This window comes from Dunckerocampus dactyliophorus, chromosome 3 (assembly GCF_027744805.1).
Source record: "Dunckerocampus dactyliophorus isolate RoL2022-P2 chromosome 3, RoL_Ddac_1.1, whole genome shotgun sequence".
Classification (NCBI taxonomy): domain Eukaryota; kingdom Metazoa; phylum Chordata; class Actinopteri; order Syngnathiformes; family Syngnathidae; genus Dunckerocampus; species Dunckerocampus dactyliophorus.
Window position 1 is genome coordinate 10,200,166 of NC_072821.1, and position 27,727 is coordinate 10,227,892.

The window sequence follows — 27,727 nt, forward strand, 5'->3', positions numbered from 1 at the left end:
TAAAAAAAAAATTCTGCTTCTGAGATAATACATATCATCCTCGGTCAATTTTGGGCTGCTGAACAAGAATATGAACATCAAAAAATCTTATTAGCTAAAATTTTAAAGATATGCGAGGTTCTTTATGACATGTTAACGTATAGGAAGTAATACACAATGTGATATGTCTCCATACACTTTATGTGCAGACAGTCACAAGATTATGAAGCTTCAACTAGGCATTTCTTGTGAAGTGAATATAGGTTCTGTATTCAACTTTATGTGGCCTACCTTCATTGCCAATTGTGGGCATATGGTATATCACAGGGGTGGTGTATCTCTAAAACAAGCGCTAATGAGCATTTTTAAACATAATTGTTGTACTCAGTGACCCAGAATTAGCCAAGAATGACTACTTTCGTTTCAGAAGCATTTTGGGTGTAGACCAGTGTAATGAGGTTTGCGCATTTGGAAGTGAGCCTTGAAAGCCGTTTTGGACGGCTCTGCCGTTAGCACGTATGGCCCCCAGGAAATTGTTGTTCGGGTGTGCCTAAAGAGGCAAGCATCAGGCAGAAGTGGTTTTGTTTTGTGAACATGGGCCAATACGAGGCTGGACTATCCACCAAACTGTAGCTGAAGTCCGGCGCCTTTCCAACGTTGCTTGGTCGTGTTAAAGAGCCAGGAGAGCAAGCTGTAAGTAACAATTTATCAGTGTCCTAACTGTATTTATTTTGTGTAAGTAGTCAGACAAAAAGGGTTCGGCAGTTGTCCGGAAGTCCTCGGGAGCGCTTGGGAGTATGACCAATCACAGCGGAGTGGGCTCGGCGGGAGGCGTATTACACAGACTGCGGGAGGCAGGAAACATTGCAAAAAGAGGTTCAGACTGGAAGATCTAGAATGCTTTCTGTGTGGGTTATCGTGAGTAGCTGCTCTTTAGCAGCCCAGAACTCAATACAAACGCCCGAAAATTAGTAGGTCCCCTTTAATGACAAACTGTGGTTACTATAAACAGCTGTTAATCATTTCATGAATACTAAGACAGTTGCCTTAGCTACTACTGTAATGTATATGTCAGGGCTGTTCAAACATTTTCTAGTGAGCGCTGCATATGAAAAAATCAAAGGATGCGGGGGCCAGCCTATTATTATTAACACATATTTTGCTCTTTCTTCCCCATTGTTGTTGTTGCTGTAGTTTTTTGTTTGATTTAACTTCTAGAATGTGCAGCGGGCCAATAAGCGAGCTGTGGGCTGCAAATGACCCCAGGCTGTAGTTTGGACACCTCTGGTATAAGTTCTCTTGACAAAATATTGTTGTTATGTTGTTATGTTATGCGCATGTACATAGTGCCTTTTGTATAATCCTAGCAAACCTCAATTGCACCGTACAAACACTATGCATCCCACCGGGCATCCACACACAATTTGAACATGATACAAATAAAAGTGTGACATGTTCTGTACTCTCAGCAAGGGCTTAGGACGAGTGAGTATTAGTCCCCCAAGTGGGATACAATTAATCAAGACATTCATTACTCAACATAGTGACCATTGTTCCAACTAGCACATTTACTTGAACAAAGCTTTGAATTGCTTTTGCAAACTGTACTCTACAGAGTGGAATAGACACGCAAAAGCATTAATGTCGCTTAGAGTACGGGGTACATCACCAGGCTTATCTTACCATCTCCAATCAGAACCAGAGAGCTCTGTGCTGTGCCACCTCCATCAGTAATCTGGCAGGTGTATGTCCCTTCATTGTCTTCAGTGAAATGGTCCATGGTGAATTCAATGACGCCTGTAGACACGTCATGGCCCATCTTGTTGGGCTACAAAGAAGAGAATGTTCGTTTTTTTGCAGGGAAACCATAAGAAGGACATTTCTTTGTATTATATCCAAATGCTTCTAAATGGACGCAATTATCTCGTGAAATGGTTTTGTAACTATAGATCTTTGAGCAAATCCTTATTTTGCACAGCTTACTGAATCATCCTCATATTGCCATTGCATTGCATTGCCAAGGGGCGTTTTTTTTAATACTTTTGTTCCTTATTGTTTTTTTTAACTATTCTCAGACACTACAACTATGTCTTACATCAGCTCCAGACAGTTCCTTGTCATTAACAAAGAATTTGTAGGTGACGTTGGAAGAAATCTCTTCAGCCTGAAGCCAGAACTTCATTCTGCCTCTCTCCAAAATTTTGTAGGCCAACTCTGACTTCAGTGGGATGACTAAAAAAAAAAAGGGAAAATGTTTAAAAGAGGTTTAAAAAAAACATTATAGTCCTCCTTTCATTTCTTTCTCTGGCACTAGGGCCTGAGGACAGCATCTCTCGCATTCATAGGAGAGGAGACAAAAGGGAGAGGAGGGGAGGGTAGTCAGATGGAGTGCAGAGGTGTATAGTTGTTAGACAGGTGATGCAAAAGCAGGTAAGGTGAGTTTGGATCCAAAAAGAGAATTGTTTTAAAAGTTAGACACAATAGTAGCAAAGGATTGTATAGGACCGATTTTTTAATAAAACTAAGAAAAGATGAAGCTACAGGGAAAGATAGGGCGATTAAAAACATTAAAGGAGTCAGCCAAAAGATACCTACTTGGATGTCTGATGTCGTAGCTGAGTACCAGCATCTTTGCCAACTCTGGAACACACACGGCATTTCATGTTCTGTTCAAACTTTAAAACAACTAGCAAAGTTTACAGATATAAAAGTGGGATTACTGTATGCATATTACATTAGTCATTATTATATTACATATATTATATTTAGTCATTTGTAACAATGCTTCTTTCATAAATTAACCTTATCTGGTTGGAAGGCCTGTTTATTTCCCTTCTACCTGCTAAATGACATCATAAATCATTATTTAAAAAAATTACACATCCTCTGCTCAACAAAGGAAATGTACTTTAATTGGTGAAACAATTAACATTGTTTGCATTATAGATGAGCATCATAGGAAATTCAGTGTTTAGTGTAGGTTACTGCACTATAAATATTTGATTTGTAGTAGCACAAACATGTACAGCGTACCATCAGACTTGATCGCAAAACTGGACGAAACGCCGTCTGTGTTGGTGACAGAGACAGAGAATGTCCCAAAGTCTTCTTTATCTGCATTCTTAAAGATCAGCTTGGTTCTACGAAGCAGGGTATTACAGAGGCAAAGACGGATAAAGTCAGGCAGATGAGTCACATTTCAGATTTCAAAGGGTGTGTGTGCGTGTGTGTGATCTTACTTGTTGCCTTCAGTCTTGATCGAAACTCCTTTGGAGAAATCTGTGATTTCTTGATAATCTTTCTTCCACACAAACTGAGAGCCTGCATTCATTTGGCACGACTCGAATGTGAAAACAATGTCACCCGTCTTCTCATCCACACAGCAGGACACCTCCTGGGAGCCTGGATTACACACAAAGAATCACACCCATCACCGGGAATGCTTAGACTGCATTGTCCTTCTCTGGCAGTAACACCTCCTGTGACTTTTCATTATTGTAACATTTTATTGGCTTTTTGCTGTAGCGCTTCACTTCTTTTTCGCAAAACGTCAACATTTAGTAGTACTGCAGCATGCTTAGTTTTTACCTGGCACAGCCTTAGCAGTGACAGGGTCAGAAGGCATTGAGGCCATGCCTACACCTGCGGCATTGACAGCACGCACCCTGAGGTCGTAAGTGCAGCCCTCCTCCAAACCTGTTACCTAGGAGACCAAAAAATGTTGATGAAAGGTGTTCTATAATGGTACTAGGGATACCTTTTTTTGTCAACACATATAACATGCACTTTTACATAAGTTAATAGCGCTAGTAAATCACTGACTTATTTGCTATTATCAATCAATGTTCTGCCGATTACAAAAAGGTCTCAAAACCAATGTGTAATTGCCAACTTTGTTCACTAGATGCCAGTGTCACACAGGTAAATGTGACAGCAGTGGCGGTGACGCCTCCACAATTACATTGCACTTTGACAACAATAATACTCCTAATTAAAACTAAATGTATCTATGATTGCGCAGAATAGACCTGGGCAGGTTATTTTAAGCACCAGAGTTAATGTCTTTGATGCCAATTGTGTAAAATAGATCATATAATTACAATTACAATAATAATGCCACAAACGTGTGATAAATAAATAAGCATTACTCTCTCTGCACATGAAAAGGAACCCTCACCTTGAGGAAGCATTGACTGGTGGCTGCCTCATTGGCTGTGGTCCATTCATTAGTGCCCTTCTTAGCATATTCCACATGATAACCAGTGATGGGCCCAGAACCGATGTAGACCGGTTTTTGCCACTCAAGTACCACAGAATCATCTCTAACCTCGCAAAAAGTCAGATCATATGCAGGGCCTGTCGCATGGCACACAGATTCAACACTTACACTGTTAAAATGTTTATTATTCTCACAATAGACCTTTTCTTTCCATATTTTCTTTGCTCATTTCAATGTAAAACAAACACTTTGTATAGCTGTAGCAACCAACCTGGCTCAGGCATAGTCCATGCTTCACAGGTGAAGTCAGCCGAGTGTTGCGATGCTGGTCCCAGGCCAGCAAGGTTGGCCGCATGAACTTGAAACTGATAGACTTCGCCTTGTGTAAGGCCTTCCACCTGTCAGTGACAGCAGTACCATTATGAACATGGTGCAAAGTGGAATTATCCTATAAGATGGGAAAGAAGCTTTCAAGCAATGATTAACCATGTTCTACCACATATACCTTGTAAAGTCTTTCTGCGACCGGTGGGATATTGATCTCCCTCCACATGCTTGTTCCAATGGGTCTCTTATCTACATAATATTCCTTAATCGGTGTACCTCCAGAGTGAAGGGGCTTCTTCCAGCTCAGGACCATTGAATGTCCGTCACAGTTTACCAAAGCAATCTTATAAGGAGCAGAGGGTGTGGCTAGACAGAAGGTGTGATAATGAATTCTAAAGAAACAACACTAGTAAATAACATCATTCATTATAATGGTAATTGGAGGGAATACTGACTGAGGGCAGCCTTTACTGTAAGAGGTGCAGACTCCTGTGATTCCTCACTGAGGCCAATCTCATTGATAGCCTGGACACGGAACACGTAGGTTTCTAGTGTTGTCAGACCGCTAACCACAAACCTACAGGGAGAGACATCAAGTGGGCTATAAATATGCATAGTGGCTCCACATATTTTTGTTGGAAACCTACTTTGTGCTCTTGTGTGGTTTGTGGTTGGCTGAGGTCCAGTCTTTGGACCCCTTCACACACTGGTCGATGTAGTAGCCAATCAGATTGTTGGGTTCTTTTGGAGGAGCCCACTGGATGAGGACAGATGTGTCTGTTTCCCGGGTTGCAATCACCTGGCCGGGAGCTGAAGGCACTCCTGAATCCAAAGAATGAACAAATAGCGTTAAAAACGAAATCACAACAATTACAATGACCGAAGACCAGACTGCTTAAAATGTCCTTCAAGTGAATGTGTGGACCTTTAAGTTCTTGTGTTTCAATGGCTCCACTTGGTTCTGATGGCTCGCTGGTTCCATACATATTGGCGGACAAGACTCTGAACTTATACAGTTTACCCTCTGCCAGGTCAAAGACAGCATAGCGAGGAGAGCGAATGGGGACCTGAGTGTTAACACGCTGCCAAGCATCGCTGTCCGCCATGCTCTGTGACATAAAGACACAATTTTAATTACACACAACTTTACAACTTCTCAGTTGTAGTGAGACCCCTATTGGTTGTGCACTACAGTATATCCTACACATGATGGCCATGCATGGTAGCTTAAATTAAAGGTTTTTCCATGTGTTGTCACGGAGACAATTTGCAAAATCTTTTCTTTTCAAATATTCCGTCATTTTATTGTCAATGCATGGATTCTATTACTCTTGAGGGATAACTTATTACAGTGACGCGTTGGTTAGCGTCATTAATTCTCTCCAGAAGGTCTGACTCTAACCGAAACGGATGCTAACTGAATCCATTTCCAAGCCAAAAATGTTAACACAAAACAAATTTTTACAGTTTTACATGCAATAACAATTCAAAATGCATATAAATACGTATAAGTGATGAATGAAAGGGATAAATTAACATGTTAGGTTACTTTTACCTTCTTAGACGAGGTCATTCTTGATGTGACTGTGCCCAAAGTGGCAGCGAGACACTACACGGACACCACCTTCCTGTTTTGCCATAACTTATTTCTTGAATTCAATAGTGTTTCTCACCTCAACACAAAAAGGAGCCACAGGAAGTTTCAAGTGCCAGTATTTTGATTAATAAAGTGAAAAACACTATTGAACTGAATTGAATTCAAGAGATAGCTCATGGCAAAACACGAAGATGGTGTCCATGTTATGTCTCGCTGCCACATTGTGTCTTTGGGAACACCCACATCAAGAATCATGTCTTCATCTAAGGTAAAAGCAATCCTAAATGTTCATTTATCCCTTTCATATGTGATTTATATGCATTTAGAATTGTTTTTTGCATCTAAAAACTCTAATTGCCAAACTATATAAACGTGTTTTGTGTTAACATTTTTGAGAGCCAACCACTGTTAAAATCATAGACAGGCTACATAACTGACTACCGGTTCCGGTTGCCATTTTATAACTTACCAAGCTTGCTTCTTTGTTAGAAGCTAAGGATGTTTTGTGACAAAAATACCCTGAAAATACAGTTGGACTCACGCAGTGTATCAATAACATGACAATGCGCGTCGTATTGTGCGCTAACCGGAAAATGTACATAAACCGAGGCAAAATTTTGGCGTACATTTTCGACGTTAACTGGGGCAGCTGCTAACCGACGTTCCACGACGTATTATACATACTGATATACGTAACAGTAAGAACTCTACAAGTGTTGAGTCAAATAATGTTTCATGTATGTTGTAGTTGCAATTTTAACAGATTTTCCTTACAGGTATCTCTCATTTTGACTTCCCAGAGGAGAGAACTGCTCTAACAAAATATTGAGTTATTTAGTTACATAAAGTATATTTGCAAACTGTTAGTTAAAGAAATCTGCACATTATTTTTATATTTTACCCATTATCCACAGTCCCAGTGTGAGACAAGAACACACGTGTTTCCCTTTTCTGTGCATTCTAGATAGCCATTTCGTGCTGGCAGTTTACTAAGAATGGGGATTCACCTATTCTGCCTATAAAGCCTTCTAAAAAACATCCAATCACCTCCAACAACATTTTATATACATGCTGTAACCATGTAGTAACTGTCTCATTCGTGATAACATAATAATTACAGTATTTTGGTCATACCAGAACTTCTGTCCTGGGCACATTGAATTCACAGCACGCATACTGTATCAACAAACGATACTTCCGTCAACAATGACAGCATAGAGTGCGTGTTATGTGTTTGCTACCACTAATCATGGCAGACATTGTGAGAACAAATGATGCTGACTACTTTGGGACAAATAAGGATGCTTTTTTTAATAGGGTTTTATAGGCAAAACATGTGCATACCCGTTACCTGCATTGTTAGTGAGAAACTAAAATGGCTATATTGAGCGCACAGAAAAAGGAAAGATGTGTTGTTTGATGGGCAACATTTTAAAAATGCAGTTTTCCTTTAAGTGGGCAGGTTTGGGTGCAATACACTTAAAGTGACTATTATAACTTGTGGATGGAGCAATTGCATTAATTAAATAGCATGTAGTATTTATTACACGTGAACGTACCCGCAAGTGTGAACAAGCCTGCTGCTGGTTTTCACATTGTAGATTATTTTGACTTCTCTATACACTATGGTAACTGCCTCACCTTTTCTATGTAGTACCACATGGGAGCCTTGCTGGAATAGGCCGGGGCTTTCCAGCTCAGAACAACGTACGTCCTGTCAGTTTCCGATGCATAAATTCCCGATGGAGAAGATGGAGGCTTTCCCTCAGCTGCACACAAACACACAATAATATACTAATATACTGTATGTAAAAAAAAAATACAAATACTTACACTAATAGTAGTATACAAGAAAATATTAAAAGGTGGCAAAACACACCTTCAACTTCATCGTGGTAAGACACAACGTCCAGCCTTCCTCCGATTTTTTTAGCTGCGGAAGGAGAGAACACATGACAAATTGTGGGAAACAGAATATGACTGAATATAACTTTATTTTCACTGTTACACTCTACATAATTACCCCTGCACAATTAGCAGCATTGAAGATTAAAAGAAAAGATCAAAACCACACAATTATTTACAAGATGGGAATAACGTATGTCCATATTCAGGTATAAATCAGGGCTGGCCAAACTTTTTCCATCGAGGGCCACATACTGAAAAATTAAAGGATGCAAGGGTCACTTTGATATTTTGTAAACCAACACGCAAGAAAAAAACTGCATTTCAGCTTTGTGATATACTGTAGGTGAAAAAGTGCATTATTAGTATAAACTTTGGTCTTTGCTCTTTTTTCCCCATTTTTTTTTTTTGTATTTTATAAATATTTCAAATTTTGAAATTTTGTAATGTTTATTTCTCTCAATATTACGACTTAAAAAATGAATTCAACTCTATGCTACTAAAATGGCATTATTTTCTTTATAATATAACGAGTTTATGCTCATAAAATTGCTACTTTTTTTTACATTTCTGCTGCTGTTTTTTTTTAATGTTCCAACTATTTCACCTTTCTTCTTGTGAATTTTCTTCTCGTAATATTATGACTTTACTCCCATAATATTTTGATCTTATTCCCATAATATTATATTATACTATATATTATTATTATAGATATTATATATATTATATTATTTCCCCCAACATAATTTTCCAAAAATTAGAGCTGTATTTTGTTTTCTTTGTTTCTCATAATATTATGACTTTCACAAAAATAACATATTCAACTTTATGCCACTAAAATGACTAAATGACTATCACTAAATTTTTTCCTCATAATATTACAACATTATTCTTGTAGAATTACAACTTTTTTCATTAGATTACAACTTTTTTCTTTTCAGATTTTGACTTTATTGTTGGAAAATTACTGCAGATTTTTCCATTTTTGCTACTATTTTTGTTATTGTTATTGTTTTGTTATTTTTCATGTTAAACTGTATTTTTACAATGTGCCACAGGCCAATAAAGAACAGACGCAAGCCGCAAATGGCCCCCGGGCCGCACTTTGGATGCTTATGCTATAAATAAATTCATATGGAAATCGTTTTTTTATTCTTGCTATCTTATTATTTTTGTGGTTGGAAATAGCAAACCAGTATTAGTATCATTTGTCATAATTTGTTAAATCCTTGACCGTGGTCTTCAAAAACATATATGATTGACGTCGTGATTCCAGTGCAACCCACTGTGCAGCCTCTCAAACTCAGTCGGGTCCAGTGCAGCGATGGGCTCAGACATGCGGGATGGTTTGCTGATTCCATGGGAGTTGACGGCTCTGACCCTGAAGTAGTAGGAGTGTCCCTCAAACAGGCCGGGCACGGGGTATTTACAGATTTTAATGGGTTGGTCGTTGCACTGTGTCCAGTTTTCTGTTCCAACTTCACATCTACACAGGTAAATAAGGAGAAGACATGATCACTATGAAAGGAAGACAGAGAAAGCCAGGTGCAGTATATAATAGTTCTATTAAGTACATTGAAAGGAAAAGTTTCCTTGACTATAAAGGTTATTTTTTTTAAATGAAGCCCATGAAATCTCATGAATCGTTTTATTTCCTTTATGGTACTTATTGGAAACACCTACTTGTCTACAAAGTATCCCAAGATTGGACCCTCTGTGGTGGTGTTGGGAGGCTTCCATGACACAATGACGTAGTCCCTGTTGGCATCGTGGATCTTCATGTCCATTGGAGCACCAGGTGCACCAGGTACTGGGGGAGGACCGTCTATACAGGAAGTGACAAAGTGACCTTGTTTTGGTCATTCTATGCAGGTAAAACATATATCTAGTCTATACGGTGTATTGAGAAAAGTGTTGAAGGTCAGGGCTCTCAGGTTCTTGTGTACCCAACTCATCCATGCATGCCTTTACGGATCTTGCTTTGTGCACTGGGTAACATTATTGCTAAAATATGAAACTAAATGTCTTGGTAGTCCACCTTTCTTACCTGCAACAGACACGTATGCACTGTGTTCTGCTGTGCCTCCTTTTGTGACCATACGTAGTGTGTACAAGCCTTCGTCATCTTTGTAGAGGTTAGGAAGACTCAAGGTGCTGATTCCTCGACCCGTTTCAATCTTCACCCATTTAGAATCAAACAAACGAGTGTCTGGACAAGGAGAGAGAACAATGCAATCGAGTATCTGTTAATGCAATTGCTCTGGGGGGAAACTATTTCATTTTTCAACTATCAAAATGATGTAACACTATGAATGGTATCAAATTACCATCTCTGTACCACTGTGCCTCAGGCTGCAGGTTGGCCAAGTTGGGTTCCAGGTTCATGGTGGCAGTCAGAGTGGCGGACTCTCCTTCAGAAGCAAACACCGGGGCGAACTTATCCACAAAGGTAATGTTAATTTTTGTGAAATGGATCTTCGGAATCTCGGAAGCTGTGAAACACAGGAGAATACACAAATTGTTATCAAGAAATGTGGTTTCTCTTGCTCCCAATCAGTTAACTGAGGCCTGTACCATTGTAAGGTATCCATCCATATGGACAAAACTCCTCTTGCTTGTACCCTATGAGAGTGAAAAGAGAATTAACCTATTTCAGCCAAGCCCTGGTGAGCAAGTAATGTGGACTTACTCTTCACAATGATGGAGGCCTGACTAGAGGCTTGTCCATGGCTATTACCAGCCACAACTGTGTACTGAGCTGTATCGTCAGTACAGCATCTGCAAAAAACAGTAAAACCAATGCTTGAATTTCAAAAGTCAACATGACGTTCCACTTTCAGTTTATTTTTGTGAAAATTCCCACTGAGATTAAGATTAAAATGAATGAACATAGGGATACCTAAATAGTACATAAAGTACAGTATATGCTAGGGATGCCGGATTTGTTTTTCAAACCGATACCGGTAACTTCCTGCTTCTCAAGACCGATATCAATAACAAATCACTTTTTCTAACTAGTAGTTTTTAACATTTAGATTTAACTGTAGTTTGTGTACACCTGGAAGTAAGAACAACTCAAACAAAGTTGGATTTGACAAACTGTACCTGTAGATTTGCCCAAACCAAACATCACTACTAATAACAAAACATTAACATAATAGCGGCGGCTCAGAAGTACAAACCGTGGCTCTACGGGGTTTAGTAGCAGACAAACACCAGTATCTTTAGCAATGGTAAAGGGCTGGTCATCGAGCACCATCATTTCGATGATGAAATCACAGATCGCTTTAGCACACTGGTCGTCTATGGCAAACTTTTTTGCACTTTTCAAACGCTGTCGCGATAGAAACAAGCCCCGGGCCTCGGGCGTCACAGCAATGCTGGCGTTTCAGGTGGCTGAGAAGGTTTGATGTGTTGAAGCACAGTGGTTTTTTCCCCTCATCGCGGAATATTTGCAGAACATTTATTGGCGCCAGCACGCTAAGTGTCTTCCTCTTAAACAGTGAAAAAATCCCACTTGATCGACGAATTGTTTCTCTACAAGTGAGTTTGCACGCGTCACGAACACGAGAAAAAGAGCACTAGTAGTAATAGTACTAATAGTGTAAACATGGTTGATTGGCTAAAACTGTGTGTACGTAGCAGACAGAAGGATCTAAAGATGATTGGCTTGGAGTGAGAGAGAGCGAGAGATGGCTGATGGAATCTTGGGGTATCACGTAACACTGAGATCAGCATTTGAACAGCTGAGCTCCTCAAGAGAGGAGGGAGGGGCTGCAAGTTACTCACATTGTGGCATGGCCCACCCTGATGATGTAATTTATAAGGTCAATTTAAGATTTGAACTCAGTGCAAAAAATATTGATATTAATAAGGATACAAAAGTAGACAAGACGAAATGGACAAAAGTAGGAAGCGCTACAGGAGCCTTTAAGGCACTCCATTCTACCCAAACAAAGGTGTTTGATGGGGTTGGGATCGGGGTCATTTTTCACCAAACTAATCCAAGTATGCCTTTATGGACCTTGCTTTGTGCACTGGGTGAAGAAAATGGTCAAGATGACAAATTGGAAATGCGTGGCTTTCTGTAGAATGGGGCTATACAGTATTGGCACCAACAGTTTTCAGTATCTCATGTAATGTCCATATTGTTTTTACCAAAGCTCCGACTGATTTATCAGAACAAGTCATCACTTTTTGTGTATTCACTGTACCTTGGAATCTCCAGAGAGTGGACTCCAGCTTTTGCTTCAACCAGATACTTCCCAGATGACATGTCCAGGACCACTCCGTCTTTATACCTGAATACGATAAAACAGTGGCACACTAGAACTGAGACAGGACAATGTTACCATGGTATTGGATTATGATTGAACGGTTTTTACTCACCATTTCACAATAGGCAGAGGGAAGCCTTCCACAGTGCAAAAGAGTTTGATTGGAGTGTTTTCAAACACTGTGTGAGACCTGAGTCTGACCAGGAAGGCTGGTCCTCTGATCATTGGCTCCTCTCGCACGTATTTGCGTGGCATCTTCATGTTTAACTATCAAGAATGATCATAAAACATTGTTCACACACCGTGTGCGCTTCACACACTTCTCCTTATCTGCTTGATGGATCTTTGAATGTTTTTTTAAGATGCAATATTTCAAACAAACATGTTTAAATCAGTTTAAAAACTAAAAGAGAGAAACAGTCATACTTCAACAACTACATGCATGCCTGACCGCAAGCCAGTCATTCATTCTTACCACTTCCTGGATGTGGGCTCGTGTTTTATATTCATATCTGTCCACCATCTCCTCAGAACTAAATAGTAGATAGAACATTCAGTCAGTTCAAAAGCATCATATTTCCTTAATTGTATCTTGTTATTAAAATATTTAGAAAATGTTATTAAGATATTGAGAAAATACAATTCTTTTCAAAGAAACAACAGTTGCTAGGGAGAATAGCACGACCGTAACAACAAATGATTGCTTATTAATATACTGTATATATATATATTTTTTTAATTGATGCTATTACTGCTAGCCCCGCAGAAAGCAGTAAAGGGCATTTAAAATTATTTCAAAGTTCCAAACAAATCTCATGAGTTTAATATGCACTACGAGTCAATATTTGGACACACTTCCTCACGCTATGAAGTGAAAGAGTGTGTCTAAACTTTTGAGCAGTAGAGTATTTAGTACATTTCCTGGATTAATGTCTTCACTAAAGTCTGCACTAATGATTTCTTAATCCCAAGTGAAAAGCTTGAAAATGTTTTGGTTTGGTTTGGTTTAGTTTATTTGAACATGAAGGTTACAATGGAATACATCTCATGAGTCATTCTTTGACAGTTCCACATGTCCAAAAGGAGTAGGAAGAAGCAAATCTTATTTAATCCTACCCCCCTTCCAATCTACATCTTGTACAGTACATGTTGTTCACTTCCTGCATTCCATGTCATGTTTTCAGTGATAGTCAGGATAACACATAATAGATAACGGTCAGATAGCCCTCCCCCCAAAAAAAGAATATTTCTCAATCAGAGAGGATTGAGAAATACAGGATAACACTGTGTTATCCTGGTACCTCACAAGACAAAAAACGAGTTGGTCGACACTGCCCAACAAAAGTTATTTGCTCAACAATGATCAATTTGAAAAAAATAGCTCTATGTGAAAGAAAAGGTTGGTCAGTTTAGAGCAGTGGTGCCCAAAGTGCAGCCCGGGGGTCCATTTGCTGCCCTTGGTACATTGTAAAAATAAAATTTAACTTAAGCTGCAATTTCACAAGAATAAGGCTGTAATATTATGAGGAAACAATTATTTTAGTAGTATTGTTATTTGTATATGTATATGTTATTTTAATATCATGACAAAAAAATACAACAAATAATGAATGTGCAATTAGGTTGGGAAAAATGTTATCTTACCAGAATAAAGTCAGAATGTTTTGGGATATAATATTAATATTACGAGAAGAAAGAGTCACAAGAATAAATAAATATTAATAAATTAATAAATATTTGTGGAAAAAAAATGCGCAAAAAAGTGTACTGTAAGGAGAAAAAGTTCATACTGTATTAATAATACACTTTGTCACATATAACACAAAACTTCAGATGTAGGCTGCTTTTTCTTTAAATATATTCAACTTCTTAGCATATCTACATGGGTTGGTTTCCAAAATATATAAAAAACATCCCATTCTTTGATTTGTCAGTATGCAGCCCTGTCACATGTGGCTTAGAGCACTGACACGCTGCATATTAGCAATCATTTTAAAAAGAAACAAGAAAAATACCATTTTTTGAAGAGGTAAGTGAAGACATGAACAAACCAAGTATCACAAAATCACAAAAGATTAGCTCCTTAGTAAACTATGTTACAATATTTAGTTGCTTTTCGTGTGGGAAGTGGAAGTGGAAGTGGGAAGCTGTGTTTGCCATGTGAGGTGTTGTCTAGACTGTTGTTATGCCCTTCAGCAAAAGTCATTCCATTGCTGCTTCTTAAATATAGAAGAGAAAGCTCTACAGTTTTAGGAATTTGTATGATCCTGAAAGCTGGCTATGATGACAATCATGTATGTTGCCATGGGAATTAGCAACAGTGATGGCACAGAGGAAGCTGGGTGATGTTGCATAACGACAGGGGAACCAAGACAATCTGAATTATTGTAACAAAAAAAAAAAAAAAAAAAGTGAATGACAGGTAGAGAGGAAGGCTCAACAGATTTTGTTGCACAAAAGCCACAAAACAAACATGTGCAAGCATACTGTGTAGACTGTAGATCAGGGGTCGCAAACTCGCGGCCCGGGGGCCATTTGCGGCCCACCAAATCGTATCTTGTGGCCCGCGACTGGACATCAAAGAGTAGTGTAACTGCAGCCCGCAACATCCGGGCTTACATACTTTCATACTTACAGGGGCAAGTAAACACCAACACTGAACTAACAGTGATGTTATCACATGGACCGGGGGAGGGGTGTCCCTAGAGCCTAGGGCCACCGCTCCCCCCAGTCTTACGGCGTAAGATATTAGCGTTATGGTGAGCCATGTATTGTGAATTGTATCGTATCGTGAGGTATCCTGAGATTCCCAGCCCTACTCCCAATACTTGATGCGGCCCAGCCTCACCCAGACTCTACCTCAACTGGCCCCCAGTGAAACCGAGTGTGAGACTCCTGGTGTAGATGAACTCTGCTGTGGTTTCTGTTTGCTTAGAAGTTAGCGAAATTTTGTGGAATGGTGTGGTACCCTGGGACACATGCAGATCCGGTATTTATTTTTGTTTGTTAACATTGCGAGAAGCTTTTTTTCCCCCCACTTTCCTTAATTACTCAGCAAATAAGTGAGCAAGGCAACAACTTGGCTCCACGAATGCCACTGTGCCATCTTGGCCACGTATGGAGCACCTGCGAGTGACATGGTGAGCTCACCACCAGCCGCTGCCAAGGGGTACCCTCCTCTACGCAGCTGGCCCGAGAAACACTCTCAAAAAATCAGAATTCTTTTACAACAACATTTATGAAGGGGCTATTGCGTTACTAATCCAATTACTTTTTGGGGAAAGTAACTAGTAAGTATCACTAATTACTTTTTTTTAAGTAATTTTCCCAACAATGGTCAGTTTCCCATTAACATATTAACACACATATTACACACGGCCTTCACATTATCTGGAGTTTTCACAAGGAAATTAATTTGACGTGAGGAAGCCACAGCCAAAAAAGTTGGTCAGCTTAGAGCACTGACTTGCTGTGCATTAGCAAGAATTTAAAAAAGAAGCTAGAAAAACAAGCCGAAGCAAAAAAATAAGATTTTTTCTTTTTTTTTAAAGAAGAGAAGACATGAACCACACAGATCACAAACAAGACACAAAGCAACGGCTCCAGGCAGAGGGAATTAATGTGACAGAAAAAGTCACGCCCGTTCTTCCTGTGTTTGGGCAGCCGTGAGTTGGCGTGAGGGGATCAGACGGTTAAAAGCAGCCCTTGATCTCACTTTCTTCTTAATGCGAGCTGTCAGAATGGACACAACCATTCTTGACAAAAAGGAGTGAGTTTTCTAACTGGGGTACGCTAGGGTGTTTTGACTGCTGTCTTGACAGAAGGCAGGATCCTTATGTGGCCTTGTGTTACTTGTCACGAGCAATAACATCCACTTTAAGACTTTATTCAATCTCAGTTTGGTGCATACTTGAGAGTGAATTCATCTGGTCTTGAGATGGGTCTATCATTACAGTCGTCCCTCGCCACATCGCGGTTTGAATTTCGCAGCTTCACTCTATCATGGTTTTTCAAAAATCTATCCATCTATTTTCTATGCCGCTTATCCTTATTAGGGTCGCGAGGGTATGCTGGAGCCTATCCCAGTCAACCTCGGGCGAGAGGCGGGGTACAACCTGGACTGGTTGCCAGCCAATCGCAGGTTTTTCAAAAATATAGTAATTAAAAAATCATGCTGTTTTATGTTGAATGTGGCTTATTATTAGTAAAAAAAAAGCATATTTAAGCAAATGTAACATATTTTTTGTCTAGATTAAATATTTTCAAGCATACAAATGGCTAACTGAAATAAAATACATAAAAAGACACATTCGAAGCCATTGAAATGTAGTATTATACACTGGTCACTAGGGGTCAGTAGCGTTACTGAAATGTAATGTTCGCTGAGACTTGTTCACCAGAACAACAGGCTTTTATTGCAGGCTTTAATTATCTCAATCCTTAACAAAAACACGAGCTACTGTTGTGGCTGTAACCCACGCAAAGCTGAAATTCAATTCTAAACCCCTGATATCACTTCCTGTCCACCTCTCTTTCAGGTCCCCCAGGCAACACATTTATAGCAACACACACAAACACGAGTCTTATTTATGTTTAAATGGCTTATTTACTATTTTTTGTCTTTTATATTGGGTATCACAAGTGTAAAGGTGACTGCAGGGGTGTTATTTCATGTCTAGCGGGCTCTAATAATGTTAAAAAAAACATATTTAGAAGGTCGTAAACAGGTTTTCTATGCTGTAACTACAAAAATATTCCATTTATAAATAAGGAATCCTACTTCGCGGAAATTCACATATCATGGCCGAGTTTGGAACCAATTAATCACAATAAAAGAGGGATTACTGTAGTATGATGCAAGTGCATTCCTTGCAGTGCAGCGTGGCTGCATGTGCAAGTTTAGAAACACCAAAGCTGACTACTGTTAAAACACGACTATTAGTAATAACACCAAATGCAGCATTAGAATCATTAACATAGAGTGTGTTTTTGCTGTAATTAGCATCAGTTCATATCCAGTACCTGCTGTACTCCTTCACCACATATTGGCTCTGTTTATGGTGGTACTCATGGTTGTAATTCCTTCGTTTGATCCACCCCGACATGGTGACACTGCAGCTACTGACCTGTTGGACCAGCAACACACACATATACTGTACTTACATGATAACAACACACAACGCACCGTTGCCTGTGATAAGCCACTGTAAGACATGACACATAAACATGAAAGTTGACAACAACGGGAGATTGTGGAAGGGATTACCTGATTTCATTCGATGGCACAGGTGTACCTAATGAAGTGTCCAGTGTTGTATTACCACTGTCAACAACATGGAACTTGCCTCAGACATTCAGACACACGGCAGCCGTCACAATGACAAGGTGACACTTAAGACACACGTGTTCACACAAATAAACAAAGACAGAAGTGTTGTTTTCTATTTGGGGATGAGTGGGTGGGTGGATAAGAGAAGCATTTCTTTTTTTTCCAAAACCAAATTCTGGATTAGGACCGTCACTTAGCAATTGTGGACTATGAATGTCAATATTTTTCTTTTAATGAAAAGATTTTTGATGAATGTGGGTTATGGAACCCAGCGCCATTATCAACATTAGTGAACATCTAAGAACCATGAAAAACTAATCTTGCACCACCATCTCCACATAGTAACAGAACAACACAATGTGAGCCACGCATTATGCTGAAACTTGAACCGATTCCCCCTGTCCACCCAATCTCGGAAAGCCATTAAAGACATGCGACTCTGGCAAAGATGGTCCTATTTCCACACCTCTGAAACACTCGGGGACACCATCCGTGTTTAAGTACGAGTCTCGCACCCCAAAACTGTCAATCAGATAACTGGCACATTCACCCGTGGCCTCTAAATTTGAGCCCTACAGTATGCTCACAACCAGCGGCGGGCGGTTAAAATGCTCAATGTTTCCGTCAATAGTGGGAAGAAATACAGCTGACAACTTCACCTACACACCAAACATTAAAATACACAACCAGCAGACATGCAGATAAACTTTAGGCTCTTTCATATAAATAAACTGAAAGGGAGATTATGTTCCCGCCATATCAGTGTTTCAACTTGGTGAGGCCAACACTGTAAGAGTACAAACGTCAGATGACACCTGAGGCTTTTGCTCTGTAACAGTAATCCTCTGCCCAGCTAGAACTGTACAAACCTATGAGATTCCTACCCTGGATAAAACATCAAGCATGCCATTATCACTGACATTAAGTTGAAATGACACGACATTATCTTTAAATTCTTAAACACAGGAGCAAAAACTATACAATATCACCATGCCAAACACACACACATCCCTAAATCATCCATGGCTCTTATTTTGTTAGCCATCAACCCTGATTTGGACATTTATTTCAACACATCTTCATCACTTACTGTATGTTTATCATATCTCTGCATGCAACTACTGTATATCACACCCACTGCTTGTGTTCAACTCTGTTCCCTCCTGATCCTATCATCCTGATCCCACCTGCTCCTCCTCTCCAGTGTGGGGAAAAAAGCAATTAGAAATCCAAATATGGGGAAGACTTGTGACAAAATGATTATTTTAAAGGTTTTGACAAAACTTTCGCTCACCCCTTGAGATTTCCTTTGCAGCGACTTCGGTTGTCAGCCCAAATCCACAGGGGGAGTCAGCCTAAACCAAGTACAAGGCCAACAAAACCACCAGTGTCTCCAACGGACCCCCACCTGCCTCTCCCTGAGGCCTTAAAAGGAGAGAGAGGTGCCTATATATAACTAGGATCCTTCAAGACTCAGGGCTGCTATAACCAGCCATATATTTGATTAACACAGTTTGCCCTGGACCAGGGGTGTCCAAAGTTTCTTCCCGTAAGGGCTGAAAAATGAATTTAAAATAAAATATATATACTGTATATACTGTATATATACATATATTTTAAATTTTGTAAAATGTCAAAATAAAATGTTATAAATATATATATATTAAAAGGCAAGGCTTTGCATTATTTGTTCTTAGTATCTACATTCTAGCTTTTTCTCTTTACGTTATGCTTTTTTGCTTCATTTTTCCCATTTGTCGTTGTTTTTTTGTTTAATTTTATTTCTAAAATATACCTCTGGCCAATTAAAAAAAAATAGAAATGGCCACATTTTAGACAGAGAACAAAGAACAAACATTCCATAGAACAAAGGCATGAACGGGGTGAGCCCTTTTGTCAGCCATACAGTCTCTTCGTCTTGGTGGGTGTAGGCAGGGCCAGTAGCGTACACACAGAGTGCAGAATAGTGTAATGTAATAGAAATTATATGAGTAGAACGCAATATATTTTCAAATTTTTTTTTGTATTTTTCATTCTCCTTCTCTTAAAATAATGTTAAAATCTCGCCTCGTCTTGCAGACCCAGTCCCAGTGTATCGCCTCGTCTCGTGACACCCCCACAGGACAGTGAGCCTACCCTCGGATTACACAAATCAGCTTGGTCCTCCTCTTCTTCTTCCCAACTATACCCTAACTACACTCCAACTGAAAAATTGATCTACTTAACTGGTGTTACCTGAGAACAGTTAATATATATATTATTTCTTTATTTTTCTCAAGCTGCTGCCACCCCCCAGGGAAGGCCTACCTCACACTTTAAAAACCACCATTGTAGTTCCTTCTCAGGAACAAACACAAACATTGGCTTGATGATGGTGATGATGTGCCAAACACAGAGTATTTCACCGTTTAATTATATGTTATTATGCTAGAGCATAACTTCCAATTCAGATTCAGTCCTCACCGTAACACAGACACACGCTTAGGCTCGTAATATTCCGCCATTATTCTTATGAATTAAAGACAAAATGTACTTTTATTTAAGTAAAGTATTACAACTTTATTCTCATACATGTTTTGCTAGTGTGGCCCTTGGCCACCTTTGTATTAAACATACATCCAATTCTGATATTTTTAGGGCAATGGTAACTATTTATTAACATATAATACTGCGATTTCTTGGCTCTTCCAAACAACATTTTAATTGGTACTGAAGTCTCTCGTCAAATTCGTCATCTTAACTCGGATATGTCTTAAGTCACCGGGTTGCATGCTGAACTTTGGCCAGCGTTTATTTATAAAACAAGCTACAGTTACAACTTGGCCTATTCCTGACACAGTGGATACCCTGTGAAAAAGACTTTAAACACATACAGTATGAGCCATGATACATTTTTCATGTGTTGTCATTAAGGTCCCTCTAAAACTTGTAGCTATTTATAATAATTACACAAAAATGTCCTCAACACAAGTGAAAAGAATTTATGGAAACTACTGTACAGTACCAGTATTCGCTATCCCGAGTGTGGTCAAAAAGAGCCCCCTGTTGGCCAAATGCTAGCAGTGTCACAACAAAGTTCCGAGATATTTTTAGTACATTATGTTGCTGGCAGACAGTGTCAACTTGGTAAGCCTAAATTCTGTGGTTGCTAAGTGGTGGTAATTTTCTTTCATTCCCAAGAGACGTAGCTCGGTTGAATTATTCTGTTTTTATCCCCTCCTGACAAGCTTAATTTTTCGCATTACATTATAATGGCTCATTAATTTAACAAGAGCCCCTTGGCTATTCATAAATTTAATCAAGCCTGTCAGATGAACGTGAAATTGTGAAAAGTCAATGCAGAGGAAAAAAATGAACAAGCCATGAATTGTTGAATTGTACAGTACGTATATAATGTTGGAAAAAAAAACAACAAAAAACATATTTTAGTGCACGTGAGCTAAATTTTAAGATGAGATGTTTGTGGGTTTTACTTTGCAGCGGTGCAGAAATGCACCATACTTAGAGGTATTTTTAAGAGGCAATCGGACTCTAAATAAAGCTACACATAATTTACCACGTGACAAACCTTAAGATGAACGCCGCTTGTGATTGGCTAAACCGGCATGCAGAGGGCGGAAGTACATGCAGGGCGTAAACAACTCATCCATGAAGCAACTGTTCGCTCTTGCTGCTGTGTTAGATTTGTTACACAAGAACATGAGCTAACTCAACGGCAAACCTCCACGAAGCAAATTCGCCAGAAAAGGTGAAGTAGATTGTCATCATATTCAACCATCACAAATTGTGACTGAACGCAAAAACGTTTTATTGGTTTTGCTGCGATTACGAAGAATTCATTTTGATTGAAAGTGTCAGTTGCTCTCGATTTACTTTCCTTGGACTTTAGACTTTCGTGTACTACGGAGCGTTATAATCACGTCAATAGTCACTGTTAGTTGGAAGTAGATCAACGTATTCACTTGGTAGTGAATAGATTACTGTACTTGTGACGACGTGTTTACAAACATAATATTTCGTTTTCATTGACACTGCCAGGGCGGTATCATGTTATTGTGACTGTAGAATGCAGCGATGTAGAACTGCACTGCAGCTTACTGAAAGCTGTTTAGAAAAGGGTGATTTTATTGATTGCTTAACCATTTTCAGGTTGAAAATGGCTTCATTACCGCACTCTTCCCCCAAATTACAGCACTGTTTTTTTTCCCTATCCTGTTCCCATCTATTTTGGCTAATCACATGCCTTTTCATATTGCCATGTAGTCACGTTCTACTTCAGTTACGTTTGAATAATATGAAGAGGAAAAAAAAAATATTTTCTCATTCTCTAGATTAAGCATAAACAGTGCTGTTATGCATCGCTTAAACTTCCATAATAATGAACTTGTGTCTTCCTTTTAGATCCAACATGAGTCTTGGCTATCGTTTTCTGCTCTGTCTGGCAGTAGTCTCTGCCTTTCCAATGTTGGCTCCGTAAGTGCAGAAAAATGCTTTCATTATTTATTTTTTTATCTGTTAGTACAGGGGTGTCCAAACTTTTTCCAGTGAGGGTCTCGTAGTGAAAGATGGAAGGATGCAAGGGCCACTTTGATATTTTTTTCCATCCATCCATCCATCTTCTACCTCTTATCTGAGGTCGGGTCGAGGGGGCAGCACCCTAAGCAGGGAAGTCCAGACTTCCCTCTCCCCGGCCACTTGGTCCACTTCCTCCCGGCGGATCCTGAGGCGTTCCTAGGCCAGTTGAGAGACATAGTCTCTCCAGTGTACTTTATAATGTGCATATCTCAAGAAAAAACTGCCTCTCAGCTTTGTGATATAGGCAAATAGGCCCCATTTTAGATGTTTTTTTCTTTCTTCCAAATATTTCAACAACTTTCCTCTTAACTCATTCAATACCAAAGATGTATTTATACGTTTTTTTTTTTTGTTTACAACCGAACGCTCGCTCCCAAAGACGTCGTATTTATATGTATTTATATTCTGAAATGGCCGCTACTGAAGAGGTTGAATTTTGAAAAATGTCTGGGATTGAATGAGTTAAATAATCTTCGGAAATGTTGTTTTTGACTATTAGGACTTTTTTACCATAATATTTTGACTCTATTCCCATAATATTATAACTTTTTCTCAACCTTATTTTCCAAAAATTACAACTTTATTTGTTGTTTTGTTTGTTTCTCATAATATGCAGGATATATAATATAGGATATATAATATTATGACATAAAAAAAAGTTTTAAATTAATATTTCAACTTTATGCGACTCAAATGATGTTATAGTTCCTCATAATAATACGACGTTATTCTTGTAAAATTTCAACTTTTTTTATATATATATTTTGACTTTATTCTTGTAAAATTACTACTAATTTGTCAATTTTTGCTGTTTTTTTTTTTTCCTTTCCACAAATGGCCCCCGGGCCACACTCTGGACATCCCTGTGATAGCAGTACGGTCATTAAGAAGTGTGTGTATCTGTGTGTGTGTGTGTGTGTGTTTCAGACACATGTGGACCAAGCTCATCCTCACCCACCATTGGCCCAACACTTTCTGTGGCGTAAGTTTCCTCCAGCCCACCATGTTTACCTAAAACCCATGTATGCAGACTAGTAACATGGCTGCAAATCATTTACCACCTATATCTATCCATCCTTATTTGGATTAGCTTTGCCACTGACTCACTTTTTAAAATTGTGAAGTCATGTGACGTTAAGTCCTGAGGCAGTGGGCTTTTGATTGTGGCAACCTGCCGACCAGAGAGGGGAAGTGTTTTTAACCCTCACGTGGCACGTGTACTGTTTGGTGCATGTCTGCCTGCATGTGTCCTTGTCTTTTTGTTTGATAAACGTGAGTGACGATGCAGGTTGGAGTAAAGAGCCCTGGTTAAAATGTTTGCTATGAATTTCAGATGGAGCACTGTCATCTGAACATTAGTTACTGGACACTACACGGGTTCTGGTAAGTACTGTATATTAGTGCGAGTGTGTATGTGTGCGATATTTAATCGTACACAAGGGTTAGGGCTGGGCGATATATCGATATTTTAAAAATATCAACATTTACTTTAAGCACGATATCAAAACCAACCATATCGTTGATATCGAGCAAGGAATAAGCGGTAGCTCAGTAATGTGGAGGTACTTCGAATTTAGAGCATAAAAAATCTTTTTCACCACCTTAAAACTTGGCACAAACTCCAATACGAGGAACGTGTGAAGATGCGTGTTACTGTTGCGTTCCTAATGAAAGGAAAATCAAAGAGGTGTGCTGTTGTAAACTGGTGTCCTGTCATATTGCTAAAATATGGTCCCCTTTGCAACAGTGGAAAAAACCTGCTGAAAACGATGGACTCGCGATGTCCAGCGAGCTTGGCGGTCACATTTATTTAGCACGACAAGCTCGACCACAAATGTACAAGGAAGTTAGACAGCCAGTTCCTAATAAGCCTGATGCGGTTGACAGGTTGGTGTTGTGGCACAAAATAAGGACATGCTTGTGTCTTCTAAAAATGTTTACCTAAAAAAATACTATTGCTCAATTTAAGAATTTTGTTTGATTGCTGACATTTTAACATTTTATATTAAAACCGAGCACTCCTTCGTATTTTGTTCTTTTGTTATTGGAGGATTTGAGCATATAGCTAAGCTAAGGTTTGTTATAAAAAAAGATTATATTTCACTTTTTCTATATTTATTTTAAAAAGAGAATGGCCTACTTTTCTTTTAGAGGCTATTTTTAGATAAGTTTTTTTTATGTGCATCTTGCAGGAAGCTTTAAAATTTCAAAAAAACATCCCCATGTTAAGTATTTGTTTTAATAAAACAACTTCACACGCATATTTGGCTTTGATTTAGTCTAAACTCACTTTGCTTAAAAAATATCGGGATACATAGCGTATATCGATATTCAACCTAAACATATCGGGATATGAGTTTTGGTCCATATCGCGCCGCCCTAACAATTGTGTTCTAATTTAGTGAGAGAGCAAATGGAGACCTGTGTGCCATTAATATGTTTAGTTAACAGCCTATGCTGATTAGACCCAATTGTGCATGTATGAGTACAGCAGTGAATGAATGAACATTAGCCTATAGTTGTAAATGTTTGCCATTTGCAGGCCCGATAAAGGGATTCTTTGCAACTCATCATGGCATTTCAATTCTTCTGAAATCGAGGTAAGATATTGTCCTTTCACTGTTTTTGTATTTTTATAAATGGTTGTACAATTGATTTTTTTTTAGTAAAACTGAAAAAGAAAAGTCTCACTGATTTGTTTTCAGGACTTGCTGACAGACATGGAGAAAAGTTGGCCTGACTTACTAAAACCAACATCAGCTGGATTTTGGTAAAGAGATCAGTATTTCTTCCAGGTTTTTGTGAGTTATATAAGGTTGAATTAATTTAGGTGGGGGGGTTTTAGTTTTGCTCAAGATATAATACAATATATAACATAATAATGTACTAGAGTGTAATTTCTAATGTGTGCCAGTGTGATTTCACTCGCCAATAGTAAATGCTTTTTTTTGTTGTTGTTGCAACAGGAAGTATGAGTGGAGCAAACATGGCACATGTGCTGCCAAAGCACCCTCGCTTAATAGTCAACATAAGTACTTCAGCAAGGCTCTGGAACTGTATCATAAAGCAGACTTGAATAGGTACTGGAACACTCCTCTTTATTGTTTTCATAGACAACCATTTCACACTTCTTTAGTACATGCAAGTTTTCCAACTATGTCTCTGTTATTGTAGTATCCTGAAGAAATTTGATATTGTTCCATCTGAAAACTACTACAAAGTAAGTATTACTACTTATGTTGAACTATACATGTATGTTCAGTCATTTTGAAACATTTTCTGACACACGTATAGCTTGCCCAGTAAATATAAAGTATATATACTGTACTATGTTGGCTTTTGGTGCGTGTATATTGGCAACACGTTTCCAGGGTCAAAACACAAACCAGACAAAGAAAAAGCAATGCACATCGGGACTAAATCCTTTTGTTTAGGGGTCTCAAGTATCCAGAGTCATATTTTGTGTCAGCAAAGATTAGTGCAAGTGCAGCCCATGAAGCCTTGGTTTGTTTGGAGACACTTGCTAGGGCAAGCCAACACTGAACTCTCAGTGAGCTTGTCACAGTGAAATGAACACAAACAGGGCAACTACTACCACTGTGGGAAATAATAAACAACTACACTACCGGTCAAAAGTTTTAGAACACCACCATTTTTCCAGTTATTTATTGCAATTCAAGCCAAAAACAAAACAAACATGTCTGCCGTGTGGAGCTTGTCTGCCATTTGTGAGAGTGATGTTACGTTTGCATCCTGCAACACATGCCACAAAAATATCTTGCATGGGCAGCACATAAAAAAATAAATTAATCAGCATTTAAAGAACAAACACTTGACAGATTATGGTGAGTTTTCAAGGCTCACGAATTAGTGAAATGGCAGCCTCCCTCCCCTTTGTGATTTTTAATAATTACCTATTTTTTGGGCTCCCTGGCAGTAAGGATAATTCCAAGGTCGCCTACCTTTTCCCTCATATACGGCGCCCCTGGCCAGTAGCGATCATCATAAATAAATGGAAAAATGTACAGTTAATCCATGTGATCTGTATCGGTATCGGCCGACTTCACTATTGGATGATCGGGATTGGCAGCATAAAACCCTGATCGGAGCATTCCTACTCGAAACGGAACTTCAGCAACTTTACAAAACAAGTAGCCACAGGAGTGATGCCGGCTCCCAACATGCCTTGCACCACTTGTTTTGTAAATAGCTGCTAAAGTTACATGATTAGAGGTAACATAGTTGTTGTTTATTATCATCCACTGCTAGTAGTAGTTGCTCTGTGTATTTGTTATCTACTTGTTGCATGTTAAGTTGCTGTGTGGCAGTGTGCATAGAATGATACCGAATGGGATGGAAGTTGTCAAAATGATGGCTTTTCTCCATTGTGTGTCGTTTTGTAGTTTTCCCAAATTGAAGGAGTCATAGAGAACTTCTATGGTGTCAAACCAAAGATCCAATGTGTCCACCCATCAAAGGTATCATCATCTAACAGCACGTAATACTAACTTAAGCTCTAGAATTGTACTGAATACTATTTGTGTTCTGCAGAATAGTGTTGCTCAGACTTTGGGTCAGATCGAGATTTGTTTCAGCCCTGACTTCTCCCTCACGGACTGTGACAAACACCTCCCACTGAAGACCTTTTCTATTGAAGACCAGGGTTTTTCCAAAGGATCTGATTTCAGTGTCTGTGAACATGACGTGCCAGTTTACTATCCACCTGTTTGAAACACAAATGAAAAGACACAACAGTGTTTACAATTGCACACTTATTGTACACTCTCTTAGGAGCAAATACCTCTTTGTTTACTAATCAACTGTACTGTAAATATAGCAAGAAGCAATGCACACAGGCTGGTCTTTCTATATTATAATAATTGTACTTTTTCTGTAGTTTATGTCCATAAACAGCTGAACAGCAACAGCTCCTGTTGCTTTTAATCTACTGTATTGCCTATTCATTTCGAGGCTATTCACCCTATGATGTTCACAAGATTAACTAAGTATGTCTATGCATGTCCAATTTTGCAAGAGTGTAAAACATTGTCACACTAAGTGTCAAAATATTTTTGTTATTCTTTGTTTCCTTTGTTCCCTACACTAATTGCACGACAGGGTTTTCACATTCTTTGTTGTTCGTCTTTCATCGTGTCACTCATTGCTTGGATGTTAAACCATGTGCCTTTTCAGGTTGTCAGTGCTAACAACATTAACACTGAAGTGTGTGACAAGTAAATAAGTCACTGTAGCTCCAAGAATTAATGATCAGTTGTAAACGTTCACCATTTTTATTCAAGGTGTTTTGTTTTATAGTTCAAGCTTATTTAAAGTTCATATGGCGATGTGAAGTGGTTTGTCCTCAAGTCCAGAGAAGCTTCATGATACTTCTCAGTTGTCAGTTTGTCATGTCATAGCTTAGTATGTCTTTGGATACCGTTTTTAGTGTGGTGTAAATGGACTGATGATCTCTGCAATGCATTGTTTTTGCTAAATGTCAATAAAATACTTTAGATTCA

The 27,727-nt window shown here is 38.9% G+C and overlaps 2 protein-coding genes across 3 annotated transcripts in view; one reads left to right on the forward strand and one right to left on the reverse strand.

Moving 5' to 3' along the window:
• Window positions 1-19,036, reverse strand: part of myom2b (myomesin 2b) — a 31,635-nt gene extending 12,599 nt beyond the window's left edge. The window contains exons 1-26 of one of the 2 annotated variants that reach the window (XM_054770586.1): window positions 18,928-18,941; window positions 17,571-17,627; window positions 17,327-17,430; window positions 12,780-12,837; window positions 12,417-12,571; window positions 12,242-12,328; window positions 10,717-10,805; window positions 10,602-10,649; window positions 10,355-10,519; window positions 10,075-10,236; window positions 9,711-9,852; window positions 9,314-9,513; window positions 8,002-8,055; window positions 7,764-7,891; window positions 5,451-5,634; window positions 5,173-5,347; window positions 4,981-5,102; window positions 4,704-4,891; window positions 4,470-4,596; window positions 4,157-4,335; window positions 3,568-3,682; window positions 3,219-3,381; window positions 3,013-3,119; window positions 2,575-2,619; window positions 2,075-2,211; window positions 1,663-1,807 (exon numbers count right to left, since the gene is read on the reverse strand). In XM_054770586.1, coding sequence (XP_054626561.1) covers window positions 1,663-1,807; window positions 2,075-2,211; window positions 2,575-2,619; window positions 3,013-3,119; window positions 3,219-3,381; window positions 3,568-3,682; window positions 4,157-4,335; window positions 4,470-4,596; window positions 4,704-4,891; window positions 4,981-5,102; window positions 5,173-5,347; window positions 5,451-5,634; window positions 7,764-7,891; window positions 8,002-8,055; window positions 9,314-9,513; window positions 9,711-9,852; window positions 10,075-10,236; window positions 10,355-10,519; window positions 10,602-10,649; window positions 10,717-10,805; window positions 12,242-12,328; window positions 12,417-12,571; window positions 12,780-12,837; window positions 17,327-17,409 — 3,058 coding nt within the window. In that variant the 5' untranslated portion in view covers window positions 17,410-17,430; window positions 17,571-17,627; window positions 18,928-18,941. Of the gene's footprint in view, window positions 1-1,662; window positions 1,808-2,074; window positions 2,212-2,574; window positions 2,620-3,012; window positions 3,120-3,218; window positions 3,382-3,567; window positions 3,683-4,156; window positions 4,336-4,469; window positions 4,597-4,703; window positions 4,892-4,980; window positions 5,103-5,172; window positions 5,348-5,450; window positions 5,635-7,763; window positions 7,892-8,001; window positions 8,056-9,313; window positions 9,514-9,710; window positions 9,853-10,074; window positions 10,237-10,354; window positions 10,520-10,601; window positions 10,650-10,716; window positions 10,806-12,241; window positions 12,329-12,416; window positions 12,572-12,779; window positions 12,838-17,326; window positions 17,431-17,570; window positions 17,628-18,927 lie in introns of both variants that reach the window. The other variant, XM_054770585.1, reaches the window with a different exon arrangement.
• Window positions 19,037-21,251: 2,215 nt separating this feature from the next.
• Window positions 21,252-27,727, forward strand: rnaset2 (ribonuclease T2). The gene is made up of 10 exons (XM_054769883.1): window positions 21,252-21,381; window positions 22,035-22,106; window positions 23,136-23,190; window positions 23,542-23,591; window positions 24,751-24,808; window positions 24,914-24,978; window positions 25,175-25,288; window positions 25,383-25,428; window positions 26,612-26,686; window positions 26,760-27,727. The coding sequence occupies exons 2-10, from the start codon at window positions 22,042-22,044 to the stop codon at window positions 26,937-26,939; spliced, it is 708 nt and encodes a 235-aa protein (XP_054625858.1). The 5' UTR covers window positions 21,252-21,381; window positions 22,035-22,041; the 3' UTR covers window positions 26,940-27,727.